At 43.0% G+C, this 18,533-nt stretch overlaps 1 protein-coding gene across 1 annotated transcript in view; it reads left to right on the forward strand.

Moving 5' to 3' along the window:
* The window catches only part of LOC139381438 (BAR/IMD domain-containing adapter protein 2-like 1), a 55,617-nt gene that overhangs the window by 24,443 nt on the left and 12,641 nt on the right, over window positions 1-18,533 (forward strand). The window contains exons 7-8 of the mRNA XM_071124955.1: window positions 14,628-14,780; window positions 17,914-18,069. Coding sequence (XP_070981056.1) covers window positions 14,628-14,780; window positions 17,914-18,069 — 309 coding nt within the window. The remainder of the gene's footprint in view (window positions 1-14,627; window positions 14,781-17,913; window positions 18,070-18,533) is intronic.

The following is an 18,533-nucleotide window of genomic DNA, read 5'->3' on the forward strand; positions in this document are numbered from 1 at the left end:
TCGGTCTGACGTTGATGAGTGTCAGTGTGTGAGCTGGGTTTCTATTTAACATGCAACACACATTCTATTATTATTCTGACTGAAATCCTAGAAGCACTAGCTAACTGGGGGATTGGAAGAGGATAATCATGTCTCTCTATCCCAGAAGCACTAGCTAACTGGGGGTTTGGAAGAGGAGAATCATGTCTCTCTATCCCAGAAGCACTAGCTAACTGGGGGTTTGGAAGAGGAGAATCATGTCTCTCTCTATCCCAGAAGCACTAGCTAACTGGGGGTTTGGAAGAGGAGAATCATGTCTCTCTCTATCCCAGAAGCACTAGCTAACTGGGGGATTGGAAGAGGATAATCATGTCTCTCTATCCCAGAAGCACTAGCTAACTGGGGGTTTGGAAGAGGAGAATCATGTCTCTCTATCCCAGAAGCACTAGCTAACTGGGGGTTTGGAAGAGGAGAATCATGTCTCTCTCTATCCCAGAAGCACTAGCTAACTGGGGGTTTGGAAGAGGAGAATCATGTCTCTCTCTATCCCAGAAGCACTAGCTAACTGGGGGTTTGGAAGAGGAGAATCATGTCTCTCTCTATCCCAGAAGCACTAGCTAACTGGGGGTTTGGAAGAGGAGAATCATGTCTCTCTCTATCCCAGAAGCACTAGCTAACTGGGGGTTTGGAAGAGGATAATTTTGTCTCTCTCTATCCCAGAAGCACTAGCTAACTGGGGGTTTGGAAGAGGAGAATCATGTCTCTCTATCCCAGAAGCACTAGCTAACTGGGGGTTTGAAAGAGGAGAATCATGTCTCTCTCTATCCCAGAAGCACTAGCTAACTGGGGGTTTGGAAGAGGATAATCATGTCTCTCTATCCCAGAAGCACTAGCTAACTGGGGGTTTGGAAGAGGAGAATCATGTCTCTCTATCCCAGAAGCACTAGCTAACTGGGGGTTTGGAAGAGGAGAATCATGTCTCTCTATCCCAGAAGAACTAGCTAACTGGGGGTTTGGAAGAGGAGACTCTTGTCTCTCTCTATCCCAGAAGCACTAGCTAACTGGGGGTTTAGAAGAGGAGAATCATGTCTCTCTCTATCTCAGAAGCACTAGCTAACTGGGGGTTTGGAAGTGGAGACTCTTGTCTCTCTCTATCCCAGAAGCACTAGCTAACAGGGGGTTTGGAAAAGGAGAAGCATGTCTCTCTCTATCCCAGAAGCACTAGCAAACTGGGGGTTTGGAAGAGGAGACTCTTGTCTCTCTCTATCTCAGAAGCACTAGCTAACTGGGGGTTTGGAAGAGGAGACTCTTGTTTCTCTCTATCTCAGAAGCACTAGCTAACTGGGGGTTTGGAAGAGGAGACTCTTGTTTCTCTCTATCCCAGAAGCACTAGCTAACTGGGGGTTTGGAAAAGGAGAAGCATGTATCTCTCTATCCCAGAAGCACTAGCTAACTGGGGGTTTGGAAGAGGAGAATCATGTCTCTCTATCCCAGAAGCACTAGCTAACTGGGGGTTTGGAAGAGGAGACTCTTGTCTCTCTCTATCCCAGAAGCACTAGCTAACTGGGGGTTTGGAAGAGGAGACTCTTGTCTCTCTCTATCCCAGAAGCACTAGCTAACTGGGGGTTTGGAAGAGGAGAATCATGTCTCTCTATCCCAGAAGCACTAGCTAACTGGGAGTTTGGAAGAGGAGACTCTTGTCTCTCTCTATCCCAGAAGCACTAGCTAACTGGGGGTTTGGAAGTGGAGACTCTTGTCTCTCTCTATCCCAGAACAGGGGGTTTCTTGTCTCTCTCTGTCTCTGTCTCTGTCTCTCTCTCTCTCTCTCTCTCTATTTCTGTCTCTCTCTCTTTCTCTCTCTGTCTCTCTCTGTCTCTCTCTCTCTTCATCTTGTTAATAACCATCTCTGTTTCAGTATGTATATTATCTTTGCCTATGAATGGCACCCTTTAAAAAGAGGGCCGTAATCTAGTCTGTTCTTGGTGAAACTAATAGACAGTGATGTATTGTGGCTTGATATGGGGACAGAAACTCCCTCCTCTTTTGAAGTGTTAATGGTTTGTCATTGTCTTATGAATAATACACCTGTTGATTAGATAAGGGCCAACCCATACACACTTAGTAGTCATGTATCAGACTGTATTTAGTTTTGATCTACTGTGATCTACTTTGGGTCAGTTGTCAGAAGATATAAATGGATGAAAAATAAAAACAACCTGCGCTCTCCAAAGTAATGCATGAATGCCTTTTAATAGATAGATTATAGATGAAGTAACATGGATTGGTAATGGAATTTCCCCAAATCTGTCTTTTTCAAACGTCTACAGGAGAGCACACCTTACACCGGTTTTAAGGTCTCTGCACTGGCTGCCTGTGAGTTTTAGAAATCATTTTAAGATTCTTCTATTGTTTTTTAAATCAATCCATGATTGTGCACCCCAATACGTCAGACATGCTTTTAAGTTATTTACCCAGTATGTCCCTCAGGTCCTCTGGAACTGGCCTTTTAACTATCCCAAAGACAAAGACCAAGAGACATGGAGAGGCAGCCTTTAGTTATTATGCCCCCAGCCTCTGGAATAGCCTGCCAGAGAACCTGAGGGGGGCCCAAACTGTGATCTTAAAACACACCTTTTTAGCTTTGCTTTTCCTTAGGGTAATTTTTAGTCTTTCAGTTTTTGTTATTCTTTAGTTTTTTTTTATCCGCTTATGTTTGTGTAGTAAATAGTTATGTTTTTATTTTCATTGATTTTATTAGTTATTTTCCTTTGAAGCACATTGCGTTGTTGCGTTCCATTTCTGAAATTAATAAAGCCTGATTTGATTTGATTTGCTGCAACATCTGAGCTCAATTAATGATCTCTCCATATGTCTGTCACACTCTCTTTTCCCCCCTCTCTTTCTCAGTCTTCCAGTCTTTGAGTGATTGTTTGCAGTAGAAATTAAGCTCCATAGTTTAGGTGGTGTGGCCCCATCATAGGGGTAAGAGAGAGAAACAGTGAGAGAGAGATAATTAGAGAGAACTGGGCTAGGCATTAAAGGAGGGTCTGTGACAAAACCACAAAACAAGAATCCTAGAGACGAATAGTCTGTCACTGTCGTCAAGACAACCGGAATAAAGGAGAGGAGAGATAGGGGAGGAGGGTGAAACAGAGAGTGAAAGTTGTTTCAAAGAGGACCTGAGCTGTCTGTGTGTAATGTCAGTTCCCGTGGTCTGCTTTGTGAGGGTGTTTCAATACTGAGTCAATCACTGGGAAGGCGTGTGTTCTGCATCCCAAATGGCACCCTATTCCCTATATAGTGTACTACTTTTGACCATACACTACATTGGGAAAGGGGTGCTATTTGGGATTTAGACACGGGTTCTTTCAGCAGAGTTATTGAGTTTCTACAGTATAAGGATGATGGAGTAATAACAGGGGGTGAGATGGAGACAGACAGAGCAGAGACTCATTATTCACCTCCCAAGTGGCGCAGCGGTCTAAGGCACTGCATTGCAGTGTTGCGGTGTCACTACAGCCTGGGGTTTGAACCCAGACTGTGTCACAACCGACCATGAGTCCCATAGGGCGGCGCACAATTAGCCCAGTGTTGTCCGGGTTAGGGGAGGGTTTGCCTGTGGGGCTTTACTTGGCTCATCGTGCTCAAGCGACTCCTTGTGGCAGGCCAGGCGCCTGCAAGCTGACTTTAGTTGTCAGTTGAACGGTGTTTCCTCCGACACATTGGTGCAGCTGGCTTCCGGGTTAAGCGAGCGGGTGTTAAGAAGCGCGGCATTCCCCTCTACCGAGCCCGTTGGGAAGTGGCAGTGATGAGACAAGATCACAATTGGACATCACGAAATTGGGGAGAAAAAGGGGGTCAAATTACAAAAAACAATGTATGGATATATTCAAAAATAGAAATAAATCTCATTATTCAACATTATTCAATATAAGCCCGAACATGACCTGAACAGTTAAATGAAGCAAGACGCTTTTTTTCTAAGCATGCAATTACAACCTTACTGAATGGTTTAACAGTCAGTCTCCTCCCCTATATCCTCTCATCAGTACCCTTAAGGAAAAAACACGATTTCACATGGAAAATCACATGATTTCATTTCCATGATTTGCACTTGTGAAATCATGTTAAACCATGTGTTTTCGAACACTTTACATGTGATATTTCACATGGATTTTCACATAACCTTTCACATGTGGATTCAAATTTTCATATGAGATTTCACAGGTGATGCCCTGCAAACAAAAATGTGTTGTTATGATACAGACACAGTACTTTTTACATACAGTTGAAGTCGGAAGTTTACATACACTTAGGTTGGAGTCATTAAAACTTGTTTTTCAACCGCTCCACAAATGTCTTGTTAACAAACTATACTTTTGGCAAGTTGGTTAGAACATCTACTCTGTGCATGTCACTCGTAATTTTTCCAGCAATTGTTTACAGACAGATTATTTAACTTAGAACTCACTGTATCACAATTCCAGTGGGTCAGAAGTTTACATACATTGAGTTGACTGTGCCTTTAAACAGCTTGGAAAATTACAGAAAATGATGCCATGGCTTTAGAAGCTTCTGATTGGCTAATTGGCATCGTTTGAGTTAATTGGAGGTGCACCTGTGGATGTATTTCAAGGCCTACCTTCAAACTCAGTACCTCTTTGCTTGACATCATGGGAAAATCAAAAGATATCAGCCAAGACCTCAGAAAAAAAAATAGTAGACCTCCACAAGTCTGGTTCATCCTTGGGAGCAATTTCCATGCGCCTGAAGGTACCACGTTCATCTGTACAAACAATAGTACGCAAGTATAAACACCATGGGACCACTCAGCCGTCATACCACTCAGGAAAGAGACGCGTTCTGGCTCCTAGAGATGAACGTACTCTGGTGCGAAAAGTGCAAATCAATCCCAGAACAACAGCAAAGGACCTTATGTTTCTGTGGACATTATGGATATAATTTGGAATTTTGTCTGCGTTGTCGTGACCGCTCTCACCGGTGGATTCCTGGGCATAACGCACCAAACTAACGGAGGTATTTGGATATAAAAAATATCTTTATGGAACAAAAGGAACATTTGTTGTCTAACTGGGAGTCTTGTGAGTGAAAACATCCGAAGATCATCAAAGGTAAACGATTAATTTGATGTCTTTTCTGATTTTCGTGACCAAGTTACCTGATGCCAAGTGTACTTATTGTTTTGTCGAGCGATCGATAAACTTACACAAACGCTTGTATTGATTTCGCTGTAAAGCATAATTTCAAAATCTGGGACGACAGGTGGATTAACAAAAGGCTAAGCTGTGTTTTGCAATATTGCACTTGTGATTATATGAATATTTTCTAGTAATATTATTTGACTGTGGCGCTATGCTATTCAGCGTTGCTGATGACAATTATCCCGGATCCGGGATGGGTGGTTCAGAGAGGTTAAAATTTTGTTTATGGAATTTATTTACTTTTTGAGCCTATCAGTTGTGTTGTGACAAGGTAGGGGGGTAAACAGAAGATATGGTAAAAGACCAAGTCCATATTATGGCAAGAACAGCTCAAATAAGCAAAGAGAAACGACAGTTCATCATTACTTTAAGACATGAAGGTCAGTCAATCTGGAAAATTTCAAGAACTTTGAATGTTTCCTCAAGTCCTGTCACAAAAACCAAGCGCTATGATGAAACCGGTTCTCATGAGGACCACCACAGGAATGCAAGACCCAGAGTTACCACAGCTGCAGAGGATAAGTTCTTTAGAGTTACCAGCCTCAGAAATTGCAGCCCAAATAAATGCTTCACATAGTTAAAGTAATAGACACATCTCAACATCAACTGTTCACAGGAGAATGTGTGGTCGAATTGCTGCAAAGAAACCACTATTAAAGGACACCAATTAGAAGAAGAGACTTGCTTGGGCCAAGAAACACAAGCAATGGACATTAGACCGGTGGAATTTTGAGATTTTTGGTTCCAACCGCCGTGTCTTTGTGAGACGCGGTGTGTATGAATGGATGATCTCCACATGTGTATTTCCCACAGTAAAGCATGGAGGAGGAGGTGTTATGGTGTGGGGGTGCTTTGCTGGTGACACTGTCTGTGATTTATTTAGAATTCAAGGCACATTTAACCAGCATGGCTAACACAGCATTATGCAGCGCTACACCATCCCATCTGGTTTGGGCTTAGTGGAACTATCATTTGTTTTTCAACAGGACAATGACCCAACACACCTCCAGGCTGTGTAAGGGCTATTTTACCCAGAAGGAGGGTGATGGAGTGCTGCATCAGATGACCTCCACAATCCCCCGACCTCAACCAAATTTAGATGGCTTGGGATGAGTCGGACCGCAGAGTGAAGGAAAAGCAGCCAACAAGTGCTCAGCATATGTGGGAAGTCCTTCAAGACTGTTGGAAAAGCATTCCAGGTGAAGCTGGTTGAGACACTGCCAAGAGTGTGCAAAGCTGTCATCAAGGTGGCTATTTGAACAATCTCAAATTTAAAATATATTTTGATTTGGTTTAACACTTTTTTGGTTACTACATGATTCCATATCTGTCATTTCATAGTTTTGATGTCTTCACTATTATTCTACCATGTAGAAAATATCAAAAATAAAGAAAAGACATTGAATGAGGTGTTCTAAAACTAGTGAACAGTAGTGTAGGTCTATTGACAGTTGTCGCAGTGACATCACTGTTGCCGTCTGCTACCGACCCCTCTCGGCTCCCAGCTGTGCCCTGGACACCATTTGTGAATTGATCGCCCCCCATCTAGCTTCAGAGTTTGTTCTGTTAGGTGACCTAAACTGGGATATGCTTAACACCCCGGCAGTCCTACAATCTAAGCTAGATGCCCTCAATGTCACACAAATCATCAAGGAACCCACCAGGTATAACCCTAAATCTGCTTTTTCAAGCAGAAATTTGCATCCTGTAGCTCTAACTCCAAAAAGTTCTGGGACTCTGTAAAGTCCATGGAGAACAAGAGCACCTCCTCCCAGCTGCCCACTGCACTGAGGCTAGGTAACACAGTCACCACCGATAAATCCATGATAATCGAAAACTTTAATAAGCATTTCTCAACGGCTGGCCATGCCTTCCTCCTGGCTACTCCAACCTCAGCCAACAGCTCCCCCCCCCGCCCGCAGCTACTCGCCCAAGCCTCCCCAGCTTCTCCTTTACCCAAATCCAGATAGCAGATGTTCTGAAAGAGCTGCAAAACCTGGACCCATACAAATCAAATAGGCTTGACAATCTGGACCCTATATTTTTGAAACTATCCGCCGCCATTGTCGCAACCCCTATTACCAGCCCGTTCAACCTCTCTTTCGTATCGTCTGAGATCCCTAAGGATTGGAAAGCTGCTGCGGTCAACCCCCTCTTCAAAGAGGGAGACACCCTGGACCCAAACTGTTACAGACCTATATCCATCCTTCCCTGCCTATCTAAGGTCTTCGAAAGCCAAGTTAATAAACAAATCACTGACCATCTCGAATCCCACCGTACCTTCTCCGCTGTGCAATCCGGTTTCCGAGCCGGTCACGGGTGCACCTCAGCCACGCTCAAGGTACTAAACAATATCATAACCACCATTGATAAAAGACAGTACTGTGCAGCCGTCTTCATCGACCTGGCCAAGGCTTTCGACACAGTCAAGCACCATATTCTTATAAGCAGACTCAGTAGCCGGTCCTCTGGCAGGCTCTATGGGGGTAACACAGGGTTCAATTCTCGGCCGACTCTTTTCTCAGTATATATCAATGATGTTGCTCTTGCGGCGGGCGATTCCCTGATCCACCTCTACGCAGACGACACCATTCTGTATACTTCTGGCCCTTCCTTGGACACTGTGCTATCTAACCTCCAAACGATCTTCAATGCCATACAACTTTCCTTCCGTGGCCTCCAACTGCTCTTAAACACTAATAAAACCAAATGCATGCTTTACAACCGTTCGCTGCCCGCACCCGCCCGCCCAACTAGCATCACCACCCTTAATGAGGCAAAACCGACAGCACCCAGAACAACAAAATATGGATTGAAATAACCCGTCGCAAACCAGTCTAATAATGAACATACACTTTACAACAAACAATTCCACACACAGACATGGGGGGAACAGAGGGTTATATACATGTCACGTAATGAGGGAATGTAAACCAGGTGTGTGGGAAAACAAGACAAAACAAAGGGAAATTGAAAGGTGGATCGGCGATGGCTAGAAGACCAGTGACATCGACTGCCGAATGCCAAGGAGAGGAACCGACTTCGGAAGAAGTCGTGACACACAGTATATCCACACACTAAAAAAAAATATGAGTATGTATACGATAGTGTTGTTCCCTGGTGTACACAAAGGTCAAAGGTACACATAAGGTACCTTCAGAGGTACACATAGGAACTCACATGGTACTGTTAGGTACCTTTTCAGGGTACATTTGCGGATAATCTAGTATAATGGTACATTTTTCTTCCCAATATATTAGATTAAATATAAAGGTGCTGTGGTATTTACCAGTTGGGCGCATTCACATTCTTTGAAATTGTTGGGAAATGGCAATCGGCTAATGGCCAACCAGCTGCGCAAACCATAAACTTAAAGTACAGCTATCATGCTTGTAAACAAATTTTATTGTTCAAAAATCATATTAATAGATAGCTTTTTATAAATAATATTTTGTCACATTTAACTACCGAAAATGCTGTTATTGAGACCATTTGCTTAGTAGGTGACGTCAGAGGTCAGCATGTGGGAGAAGTCGGAGTTCAGGGATGATAGACTCTTTTCCCACTAGTAGTTACCAGTTGGAGGGCTGTTCAAGTGGATTTTTCTCAGTCGTATTTGGTAAATTCCCACTTGGTTACACTCATTACTGAACTTTGAAATGTGCTGGTGGGGGCTCATTGGGATATTTGGGAGCATCTGTTCTATTTTTGCCAACCGTCAGTGGAAATGTTGCACCTGTTTAAGTGGTTTTATGTTCAGCACCTCTTTTTATAGTGTCAGATCTGCAATCTTTGTAAGAACTTGTGACCATCAAGAGCGGCACTTAAGATGTTGCTGTGCATTTTCGAGTATCGTAATGGCAGCTTGTTCACAGGAAGGTAATGTTTACATTTCAATAACTTATTGTTAACCACAGTAGTTACAAGTCGGTTTTTGTCAAATTCACAGCAACTTACTGTAGCTGATCCATCATGATAGTCTGGTAGGAAAGTGAGTATTTAAATTACATGGTGACTGCTATAAAGGAAATATCAAATTAAAATGTATTTGTCACGTGCTGAATACAACAGTGAAATGCTTACATACAAGTCCTTAACCAACAATGGAGTTTTAAGAAAATACCACAAAAAAAAGTAAGAGATAAAAGTAAAAAATTATTATTGGGCAGCAGTAAAATAACAATAGCGAGGCTATATACAGTGGGGAGAACAAGTATTTGATACACAGACGATTTTGCAGGTTTTCATTCTTACAAAGCATGTAGAGAGGTCTGTAATTTTTATCATAGGTACACTTCAACTGTGAGAGACGGAATCTAAAACAAAAATCCAGAAAATCACATTGTATGATTTTTAAGTAATTCATTTGCATTGTATTGCATGACATATGTATTTGATACATCAGAAAAGCAGAACTTAATACTTGGTACAGAAACCTTTGTTTGCAATTACAGAGATCATACGTTTCCTGTAGTTCTTGACCAGGTTTGCACACACTGCAGCAGGGATTTTGGCCCACTCCTCCATACAGACCTTCTCCAGATCCTTCAGGTTTTGGGGCTGTTGCTGGGCAGCTCCCTCCAAAGATTTTCTATTGGGTTCAGGTCTGGAGACTGGCTAGGCCACTCCAGGACCTTGAGATGCCAGAAGCCCTGGCTGTGTGTTTCGGGTTGTTGTCATGCTGGAAGACCCAGCCACGACCCATCTTCAATGCTCTTACTGAGGGAAGGAGGTTGTTGGCCAAGATCTCGCGATACATGGCCCCATCCATCCTCCCCTCAATACGGTGCAGTCGTCCTGTCCCCTTTGCAGAAAAGCATCCCCAAAGAATGATGTTTCCACCTCCATGCTTCATCTTTGGGATGGGGTTCTTGGGGTTGTACTCATCCTTCTTCTTCCTCCAAACACGGCGAGTGGAGTTTAGACCAAAAAGCTCTATTTTTGTCTCATCAGACCACATGACCTTCTCCCATTCCTCCTCTGGATCATCCAGATGGTCATTGGTAAACTTCAGACGGGCCTGGACATGCGCTGGCTTGAGCAGGGGGACCCTGCGAGCGCTGCAGGATTTTAATCCATGACGGCGTAGTGTGTTACTAATGGTTTTCTTTGAGACTGTGGTCCCAGCTCTCTTCAGGTCATTGACCAGGTCCTGCCGTGTAGTTCTGGGCTGATCCCTCACCTTCCTCATGATCATTGATGCCCCACGAGGTGAGACATGGAGCCCCAGACCGAGGGTGATTGACTGTCATCTTGAACTTCTTCCATTTTCTAATAATTGCACCAACAGTTGTTGCCTTCTCACCAAGCTGCTTGCCTGTTGTCCTGTAGCCCATCCCAGCCTTGTGCAGGTCTACAATTTTAGCCCTGATGTCCTTACACAGCTCTCTGGTCTTGGCCATTGTGGAGAGGTTGGAGTCTGTTTGATTGAGTATGTGGACAGGTGTCTTTTATACAGGTAACGAGTTCAAACAGGTGCAGTTAATACAGGTAATGAGGGGAGAACAGGAGGGATTCTTAAAGAAAAACTAACAGGTCTGTGAGAGCCGGAATTCTTACTGGTTGGTAGGCGATCAAATACTTAGTGGGGCAACAAAAAGTATTTAGTCAGCCACCAATTGTGCAAGTTCTCCCACTTAAAAAGATGAGAGGCCTGTAATTATCATCATAGGTACACTTCAACTATGACAGGCAAAATGAGAAAAAAAATCCAGAAAATCACATTGTAGGATTTTTAATGAATTTATTTGCAAATTATGGTGGAAAATAAGTATTTGGTCAATAACAAATTTATCTCAATACTTTGTTATATACCCTTTATTGGCAATGACAGAGGTCAAACGTTTTCTGTAGGTCTTCACAAGGTTTTCACACACTGTTGCTGGTATTTTTGGCCCATTCCTCCATGCAGATCTCCACTAGAGCAGTGATGTTTTGGGGCTGTTGCTGGGCAACACGGACTTTCAACTCCCTCCAAAGATTTGCCAAATCTTTGCCCCCAGAGGGGCCCCCGTGTTGAGGATCAGCATGGCGGATGTGTTGCTACCTACCCTTACCACCTAGTGGTGGCCAGTAAGGCAGTCCAGGATCCAATTGCAGAGGGAGGTGTACTCCTCAATGCCATCGGAAGAATTCCGGAACATGTTCCAGTCTGTGATAGCAAAACAGTCCTGTAGCTTAGCATCTGCTTAATCTGACCACTGTTTTATTGACCGAGTCACTGGTGCTTCCTGCTTTAATTTTTGCTGATAAGCATGAATCAGGTAGGATAGAACTATGGTTAGATTTGCCAAATGGAGGGCGAGAGAGTTTTTTCGCATCTCTGTGTGTGGAGAAAAGGTTGTCTGGAGTTTTTTTCCCCTCTGGTTTCACATTTAACATGCTGATAGAAATTAGGTCAAATTTATTTAAGTTTGCCTGCATTAAAGTCCCCGTCTGCTAGGAGCACCGCCTCTGGATGAGTGTTTTCCTGTTTGCTTATTGCGGTATGCAGCTCATTGAGTGCTGTCTTAGTGCCAGCATCGGTCTGTGATGGTATGTAGACAGCTACAAAAAATACAGATGAAAACTCGCTAGGTAGATGGTGTGGTCTACAGCTTATCAAGAGATACTCTACCTCAGGCGAGCAAAACCTCGAGACTTCCTTAGATATTGTGCACCAGTTGTTGTTTACAAATATACATAGGCCGCCACCCCGTGTCTTACCAGAGGCTGCTGTTCTTTCCTGCTGATAGATAGTGTATAACCTGCCAACTGTATGTTATTAATGTTGTTTTTCAGCCATGACTCGGTGAAACATAAGATATTACAGTTTTAATGTCCCATTGGTAGGATATACATGCTCTTAGTGCATCCCATTTATTTTCCAGCGATTGAACATTGGCTAACAGGTACGGATGGCAAAGGCAGATTAGCCTGATCCTCGCAAGGCTCCTCGATCTCCTTCTGCGAAATCTGTTTCTTTCTCCTGCGAATGACGGGGATGATGGCCTGTTCTGGTGTTTGGGGTATATCCTTCCCGTCCGACTCATTAAAGAAAAATGATTTGTCCAATTCGAGGTGAGTAATCGCTGTTCTGATGTCCAGATGCTCTTTTCAGTCATAAGAGACAGTAGCAGCAACATTATGTACAAAATAAGTTACAAACAATGCGAAAAAACAAACAAAATAACAATTGGTTAAGAGCCAATAAAACGGCAGCCATCCTCTCCAGCGCCATCATTGTGTGGTTGTGTACAATCTTACATTTATGAGCAGAGCAGATTAACTGGGATGACATTCCCACTTATGGGAGACCAAAAAGAGCTAGTTGAAAGCCATGCCTCAAATTAGCCACACCTGCAATCTTCTAATAGGCTGCCGCTTTTACAGTATGCTGCCAATCAGCTATTGATGTGCATGTTGTCAACAGAAGAGTCAGTGAAGGCACATTAGGTTACTGGCAAGATTTCTTGTGGCAGCAAGTGTCCTGTAGGTTACATGCAACATTTTGCTAGTAGGTTTGTGTAACTTTTACAATTACTTACTGACAAGTAGTTTCCAGTTAAGCAATTACAAAATCACAGCAACTTTTGGCTACAAGTTGACATTAAGTTACTGTAAAACACACAGTAAGCTCTTCCCAGTGCAGCTCATTACTGACACATTCTCTTAAAAATGTTGCAGATCACACTGTGTCAAAGGAGGTGCTCTACTTGCATTGGCATAACCATCAAACACAAACTGCTACATCACTTCCACTAAGGGTTGGAACAAATACACATCTATTTGACCATGCCCCCAGATATGCTAATGAGCCTACCAGTATGTTACCTATCAACGTGCAGTGCTGATTGTACCTTATATTCAAAATATTGGGTAGAAAAATTGCCCTTTATACTTACAAGGTACAAAACTGTACCATGTGAGTTCATATGTGTAGCCTACCCGTGAAGAATACTTTTGACCTTTGTATACCCCAGGGAACAACACTGTAGTGAAACATAACCATACACTTATTTTTTCAAGATGTTCCAAGCATTTAGTTTGAATATGGTGGGACTGCAGAAACTTGGATGCACTTCCCACCAAGAGGTTGTAAGTTCAAATCCTCAAAGATTTGTGTCCTTGAGCAGTGCTAGTTTTACATTGGTGGTGATAATTTGACAATTATTTACTTGATTCTGGGCAGCTTATAACAAAGTGCAGAAATGCATTCTTGCCAATAGGTCTGTGGCCATGTATCTTTCATGCTCACAGATCTGGCGCTATTGCTGCACTGTAGCAGGACATTTCAGGTTGCTAGCGACATAAAGATTATGAGTCCCAACTGTGGTCACAGTACAATATTTTATATTTACTTGATTTTTACTGCAACTTTAGGCAAAGTGCAGAAATGTATTCCTGCCCATCTTTATTATGTCCACAGGAACTTCAAGAAGTTGTTAGTTCAAATCCCAAGTGAGGTTGAGTCTCAAGTAATCAGCATACAGCAGCATAATGTCCATTATCACCCTTATTTATCTGTAAAAATACAGTAACTGGTTGTAAATGTATGGTATTTTTACCACAACTAGAGGAAACCTACAGGGGACCATGACTGTTTAAATGTAATTCATGTCAATTACGCCTTTCAAAGTAAAATATTCTAAATTAATATAGCTCAGTTTGGATGTTGCCTGTAATCCATGGCTTCTGGTTGGGGTATGTACAGCACATACGGTCACAGTGGGGATGACGTCATTGATGCACTTATTGATGAAGCCAGTGACTGATGTGGTGTACTCCTCAATGCCATTGGAAGAATCGCGGAACATATTCCAGTCTGTGCTAGCAAAACAGTCCTGTAGCTTAGCATCTGCTTCATCTGACCAATTTTTTATTGACCGAATCACTAGTGCTTGTTGCTTTAGTTTTTGCTTGTAAGAAGGAATCAGGAAGATATAATTATGGTCAGATTTGCCAAATGGAGGGCGAGGGAGAGCTTTGTATGCGAAGTAAAGCTGGTCTAGAGGTTTTATCTCTGGTTGCACATTTTACATGCTGGTAGAAATTGGGTAAAATTGATTTAAGTTTCCCTGCATTAATGTCCACTAGGAGTGTGCAGTCTTAGTGCCAGCATCGGTTTTTGGTGGTAAATAGACAGCTACGAAGATCTCCATCATGAGATGCTCTTCCTCAGGCGAGCAAAACCTTAAGACGTCCTTAGATTTCCTGCATGAGATCACATGTGCACATGTGAAATTCATGTGTTTTTTTCCATAGAGGGTATCTGGAGACAATCTCATACGTATTGTCTCCACCCCACAGTAACCCATAACCCTTAATAACCTGTCCCCTCCCCCACCCCACAGTATCTAACCCTTTTTGGCCCCCCGTGCCCCCCTTTACTAATCTGTCTCCCTTCCTTCCTCCCTCCCCTCCACCCTCCCCTCCTCTTCCCCTCAGTATATAGAGACCATCTCGTCTCGGCAGAGTGACATGCAGAAGTTCATCGCTGACGGCTGCAGAGAGGCCCTCCTGGAGGAGAAGAGACGATTCTGCTTCCTGGTCGACAAACACTGCACGTTCTCTTACCATGTCAACACCTTCCACGAGAAGGTACTGCAGTACTGCACGGAAGGGTCCTTTAGTTAACCTTCAGTCCTTTAGTTAACCTTGTCTTAAAGGTAGACTCAGTGATATGGCATCATCATACACAGCGGGGAGAATTCACATCATCAACAACAGAATTTAAATCCACCAGAACGGACACTATTGTTTGTCCCAGATTTGTGCCCTCTCTTGAGGCATCATGCCCACCTTGGGGTTGATATGGCTGAGATGCTATGTGTTGTTCAGCACTGCAACCCCTGCTCCTCCTAACCTGGCCATATAACTCAATAGTTACCAGTGTTGGGATTAGTTACTTGGGAAAGTAATACATTACATATCACTTGTTATATTTAACACAAGTAACATGTTACTTTACAATATTACTTTGTGTGGAACTTTGTGGAACTTTGTGTCTTCTTTCATGAAAAACATCTCTAAATCTTGCTGTTTGTTTGAATGTTGAGGGAGCAAGGCAAGAAGCGTGTGCTTTACCAAAGATAGGCTATTTACTAACTCAGGTTTGATCACTAGATTCTCCTTAAATCTGTGGCACTGCTTTCCTGTGCTAGACTTCAAGTGCTGCGCTATATATGGGCTGCTTGATTAGCTATATATAGAGTAGGCTTACATCGGTACAGCTTTCCTATCTTTTCATTCAAAATCTTTCTTTCAAGTCGCCAGTTCTGGTTATAAACCACAAGTACAGTTGTAGCCAAAAGTTTTGAGAATGACACAAATATTAATTTTCACAAAGTCTGCTGCCTCAGTTTGTATGCTGTCAATTTGCGTGTTGACGAGGACAAGGATGGAGATCACTCTGTCATGCTGATTGAGTTTGAATAACAGACTGGACGCTTCAAAAGGAGGGTGGTGCTTGGAATCATTGTTCTTCCTCTGTCAATGTCATGCCCTGACCTTAGAGAGCTTTTTATGTCTCTATTTTGGTTTGGTCAGGGTGTGATTTGGGTGGGCATACTATGTTAATTTTTCTATGTTTTGTATTTCTTTGTTTTGGCCGGGTATGGTTCTCAATCAGGGACAGCTGTCTATTGTTGTCTCTGATTGGGAACCATACTTAGGCAGCCCTTTTTCCCACCTGTCTTTGTGGATGGTTGACTTTGTTTATGGCACATAGCCTCTAGCTTCACGGTTTGTTTTGTAGTGTTTATTGTTTTGTTCGGCGTCTTTTCATTCTAATAAAGGAATATGTACGCTCACCACGCTGCACCTTGGTGCAGTTCTTTCGACGGCCGTGACAGTCAATCATAGTTAACTGCAAGGGAACACGTGCCGTCATCATTGCTTAACAGAAAAAGGGCTTCACAGGCAAAGATATTGCTGCCAGTAAGATTGCACCTACATCAACCATTTATCAAATCATCAAGAACTTCAAAGTTAGCGGTTCAATTGTTGTGAAGAAGGCTTCAGGGCGCCCAAGAAAGTCCAGCAAGCACCAGGACCATCTCCTAAAGTTGATTCAGCTGCAGGATCGGGGCACCATCAATACAGAGCTTGCACAGGAATGGCAGCAGGCAGGTGTGAGTACATCTGCACGCACAGTGAGGCGAAGACTTTTGGAGGATGGCCTGGTGTCAAGAAGGGCAGCAAAGAAGCCACTTCTCTCCAGGAAAAACATCAGGGACAGACTGATATTCTGCAAAAGGTACAGGGATTGGACTGCTGAAGACTGGGCTAAAGTCATTTTCTCTGAATCCCCTTGTCACGTTCGTCGTAAGGATCAGACCAAGGCGCAGTGTGAGTAGAGTTCCACATAATTTTAATAAATCGAAACTCACTGAACAAAACAACAAACAGCCAAACGAAGCGTGACGCTGCTGATGTGCACTAAGGCAACTATACATACCTAAATATGATCCCCAATCAGAGACAACGATAAACAGCTGTCTCTGATTGGGAACCATATCATGCCAACACATACAAAAACTCCTAGACATACAAAAACTAGAGTACCCACCCTCATCACACTCTGACCTAACCAAAATATATAGAAAAACAGAGATATCTATGGTCAGGCTGTGACACCCCTTTCCGATTGTTTGAGGCATCCGGAAAAAAGCTAGTCTGGAGAAGACAAGGTGAGCTCTACCATCAGTCCTGTGTCATGCCAACAGTAAAGCGTCCTGAGACCATTCATGTGTGGGGTTGCTTCTCAGCCAAGGGAGTGGGCTCACTCACAATTTTGCCTAAGATTACAGCCATGAATAAAGAATGGTACCAACACATCCTCCGAGAGCAACTTCTCCCAGCCATCCAGGAACAGTTTGGAGATGAACAAGGCCTTTTCCAGCATGATGGAGCACCTTGCCATAAGGCAAAAGTGGCTCGGGGAACATAACATCAATATTTTGTGTCCATGCCCAGGAAACTCCCCAGACCTTAATCCCATTGAGAACTTGTGGTCAATCCTCAAGAGGCGGGTGGATAAACAAAAACCTACCAATTCGGACAAACTCCAAGCATTGATTATACAAGAATGGGCTGCCGTCAGTCAGGATGTGGCCCAGAAGTTAATTGACAGCATGCCAGGGCGGATTGAAGAGGTCTTGAAAAAGAAGGGTCAACACTGCAAATATTGACTCTTTGCATCAACTTCATGTAATTGTCAATTAAAGCCTTTGACACTTATGAAATGCTTGTAATTATACTTCAGTATTCCATAGTAACATCTGACAAAAATATCTAAAGCAGCAAACGTTGCGGAAATCAATATTTGTGTCATTCTCAAAACTTTTGGCCACGACTGTACACAGACTCATATTTTTTGGTCACATACACATGGTTAGCAGATGTTATTGTGAGTGTAGTGTAATCAGAGGTGCACCCTCTATACCTTTCTATGGACAGCAGGTGTCATGACATTTCCCCAAACAGCCTTTCTCCGCTTGCTCTACTACTAAATGAGGAAACAAGTGGATATCAGATCATGGAAACACATACCCAGTAGAGATATGATTCTGAAAGTAACGCACACATTGTTTGACAAAGTAACTGTAGTAATGTTACCCTGTTTGAAAAAGTCAGATGTGACTTTACTTCATCCCCCAACACTGCTGGTTATGAATGCTTTATAAAGCTTTATTATTCCTTTATAACCTGTTTGTATCTATCTGCCCTGTAGGCCAAAGAGCTGCTGGCAGTGAAGCTGCCCAGCTGGCAGGATAAATGCAAAGATGCCACCAAGGTCCCCGACACAGTATTGACCATGCTAGAGGGGCTCCGCACCCCCATGTCTGGGACCCCAGAAGCCTCGCCTCTCGTCGAACGCTACAACAGGGTGAGAGGGATGTCAGACAGTGACATTATGGCAGTTATTACATTGTTGTTACAATACTATTACAAGAGAAGGACAACATATAATCATTCACCTCTTTGCTTGGTTTCAAGACTTGCCTCTTCTCATAAATGTAACCGACCTGGACAAGTCTTGTGTAGCAAAATTGGAAATGGTGTTTTTTACATTGGATAAAAGTAGAGATTCCAAGCTAGAAAAGTGTATATCATACACCACAGTTGAGGAACAATGTGAAAGTCATTTTGCTTTGAAAGTTGATAAACTTTCGAGAAAATGGCCCTTGTTTTGGTACAACTACAAAATCAAATCAAATTTATTTACATAGCCCTTCTAACATCAGCTGATATCTCAAAGTGCTGTACAGAAACCCAGCCTAAAACTCCAAACAGCAAGCAATGCAGGTGTAGAAGCACGGTGGCTAGGAAAAACTCCCATGAAAGGCCAAA

The sequence above is a fragment of the Oncorhynchus clarkii genome, chromosome 23 (genome assembly GCF_045791955.1).
Source record: "Oncorhynchus clarkii lewisi isolate Uvic-CL-2024 chromosome 23, UVic_Ocla_1.0, whole genome shotgun sequence".
Taxonomy (NCBI): domain Eukaryota; kingdom Metazoa; phylum Chordata; class Actinopteri; order Salmoniformes; family Salmonidae; genus Oncorhynchus; species Oncorhynchus clarkii.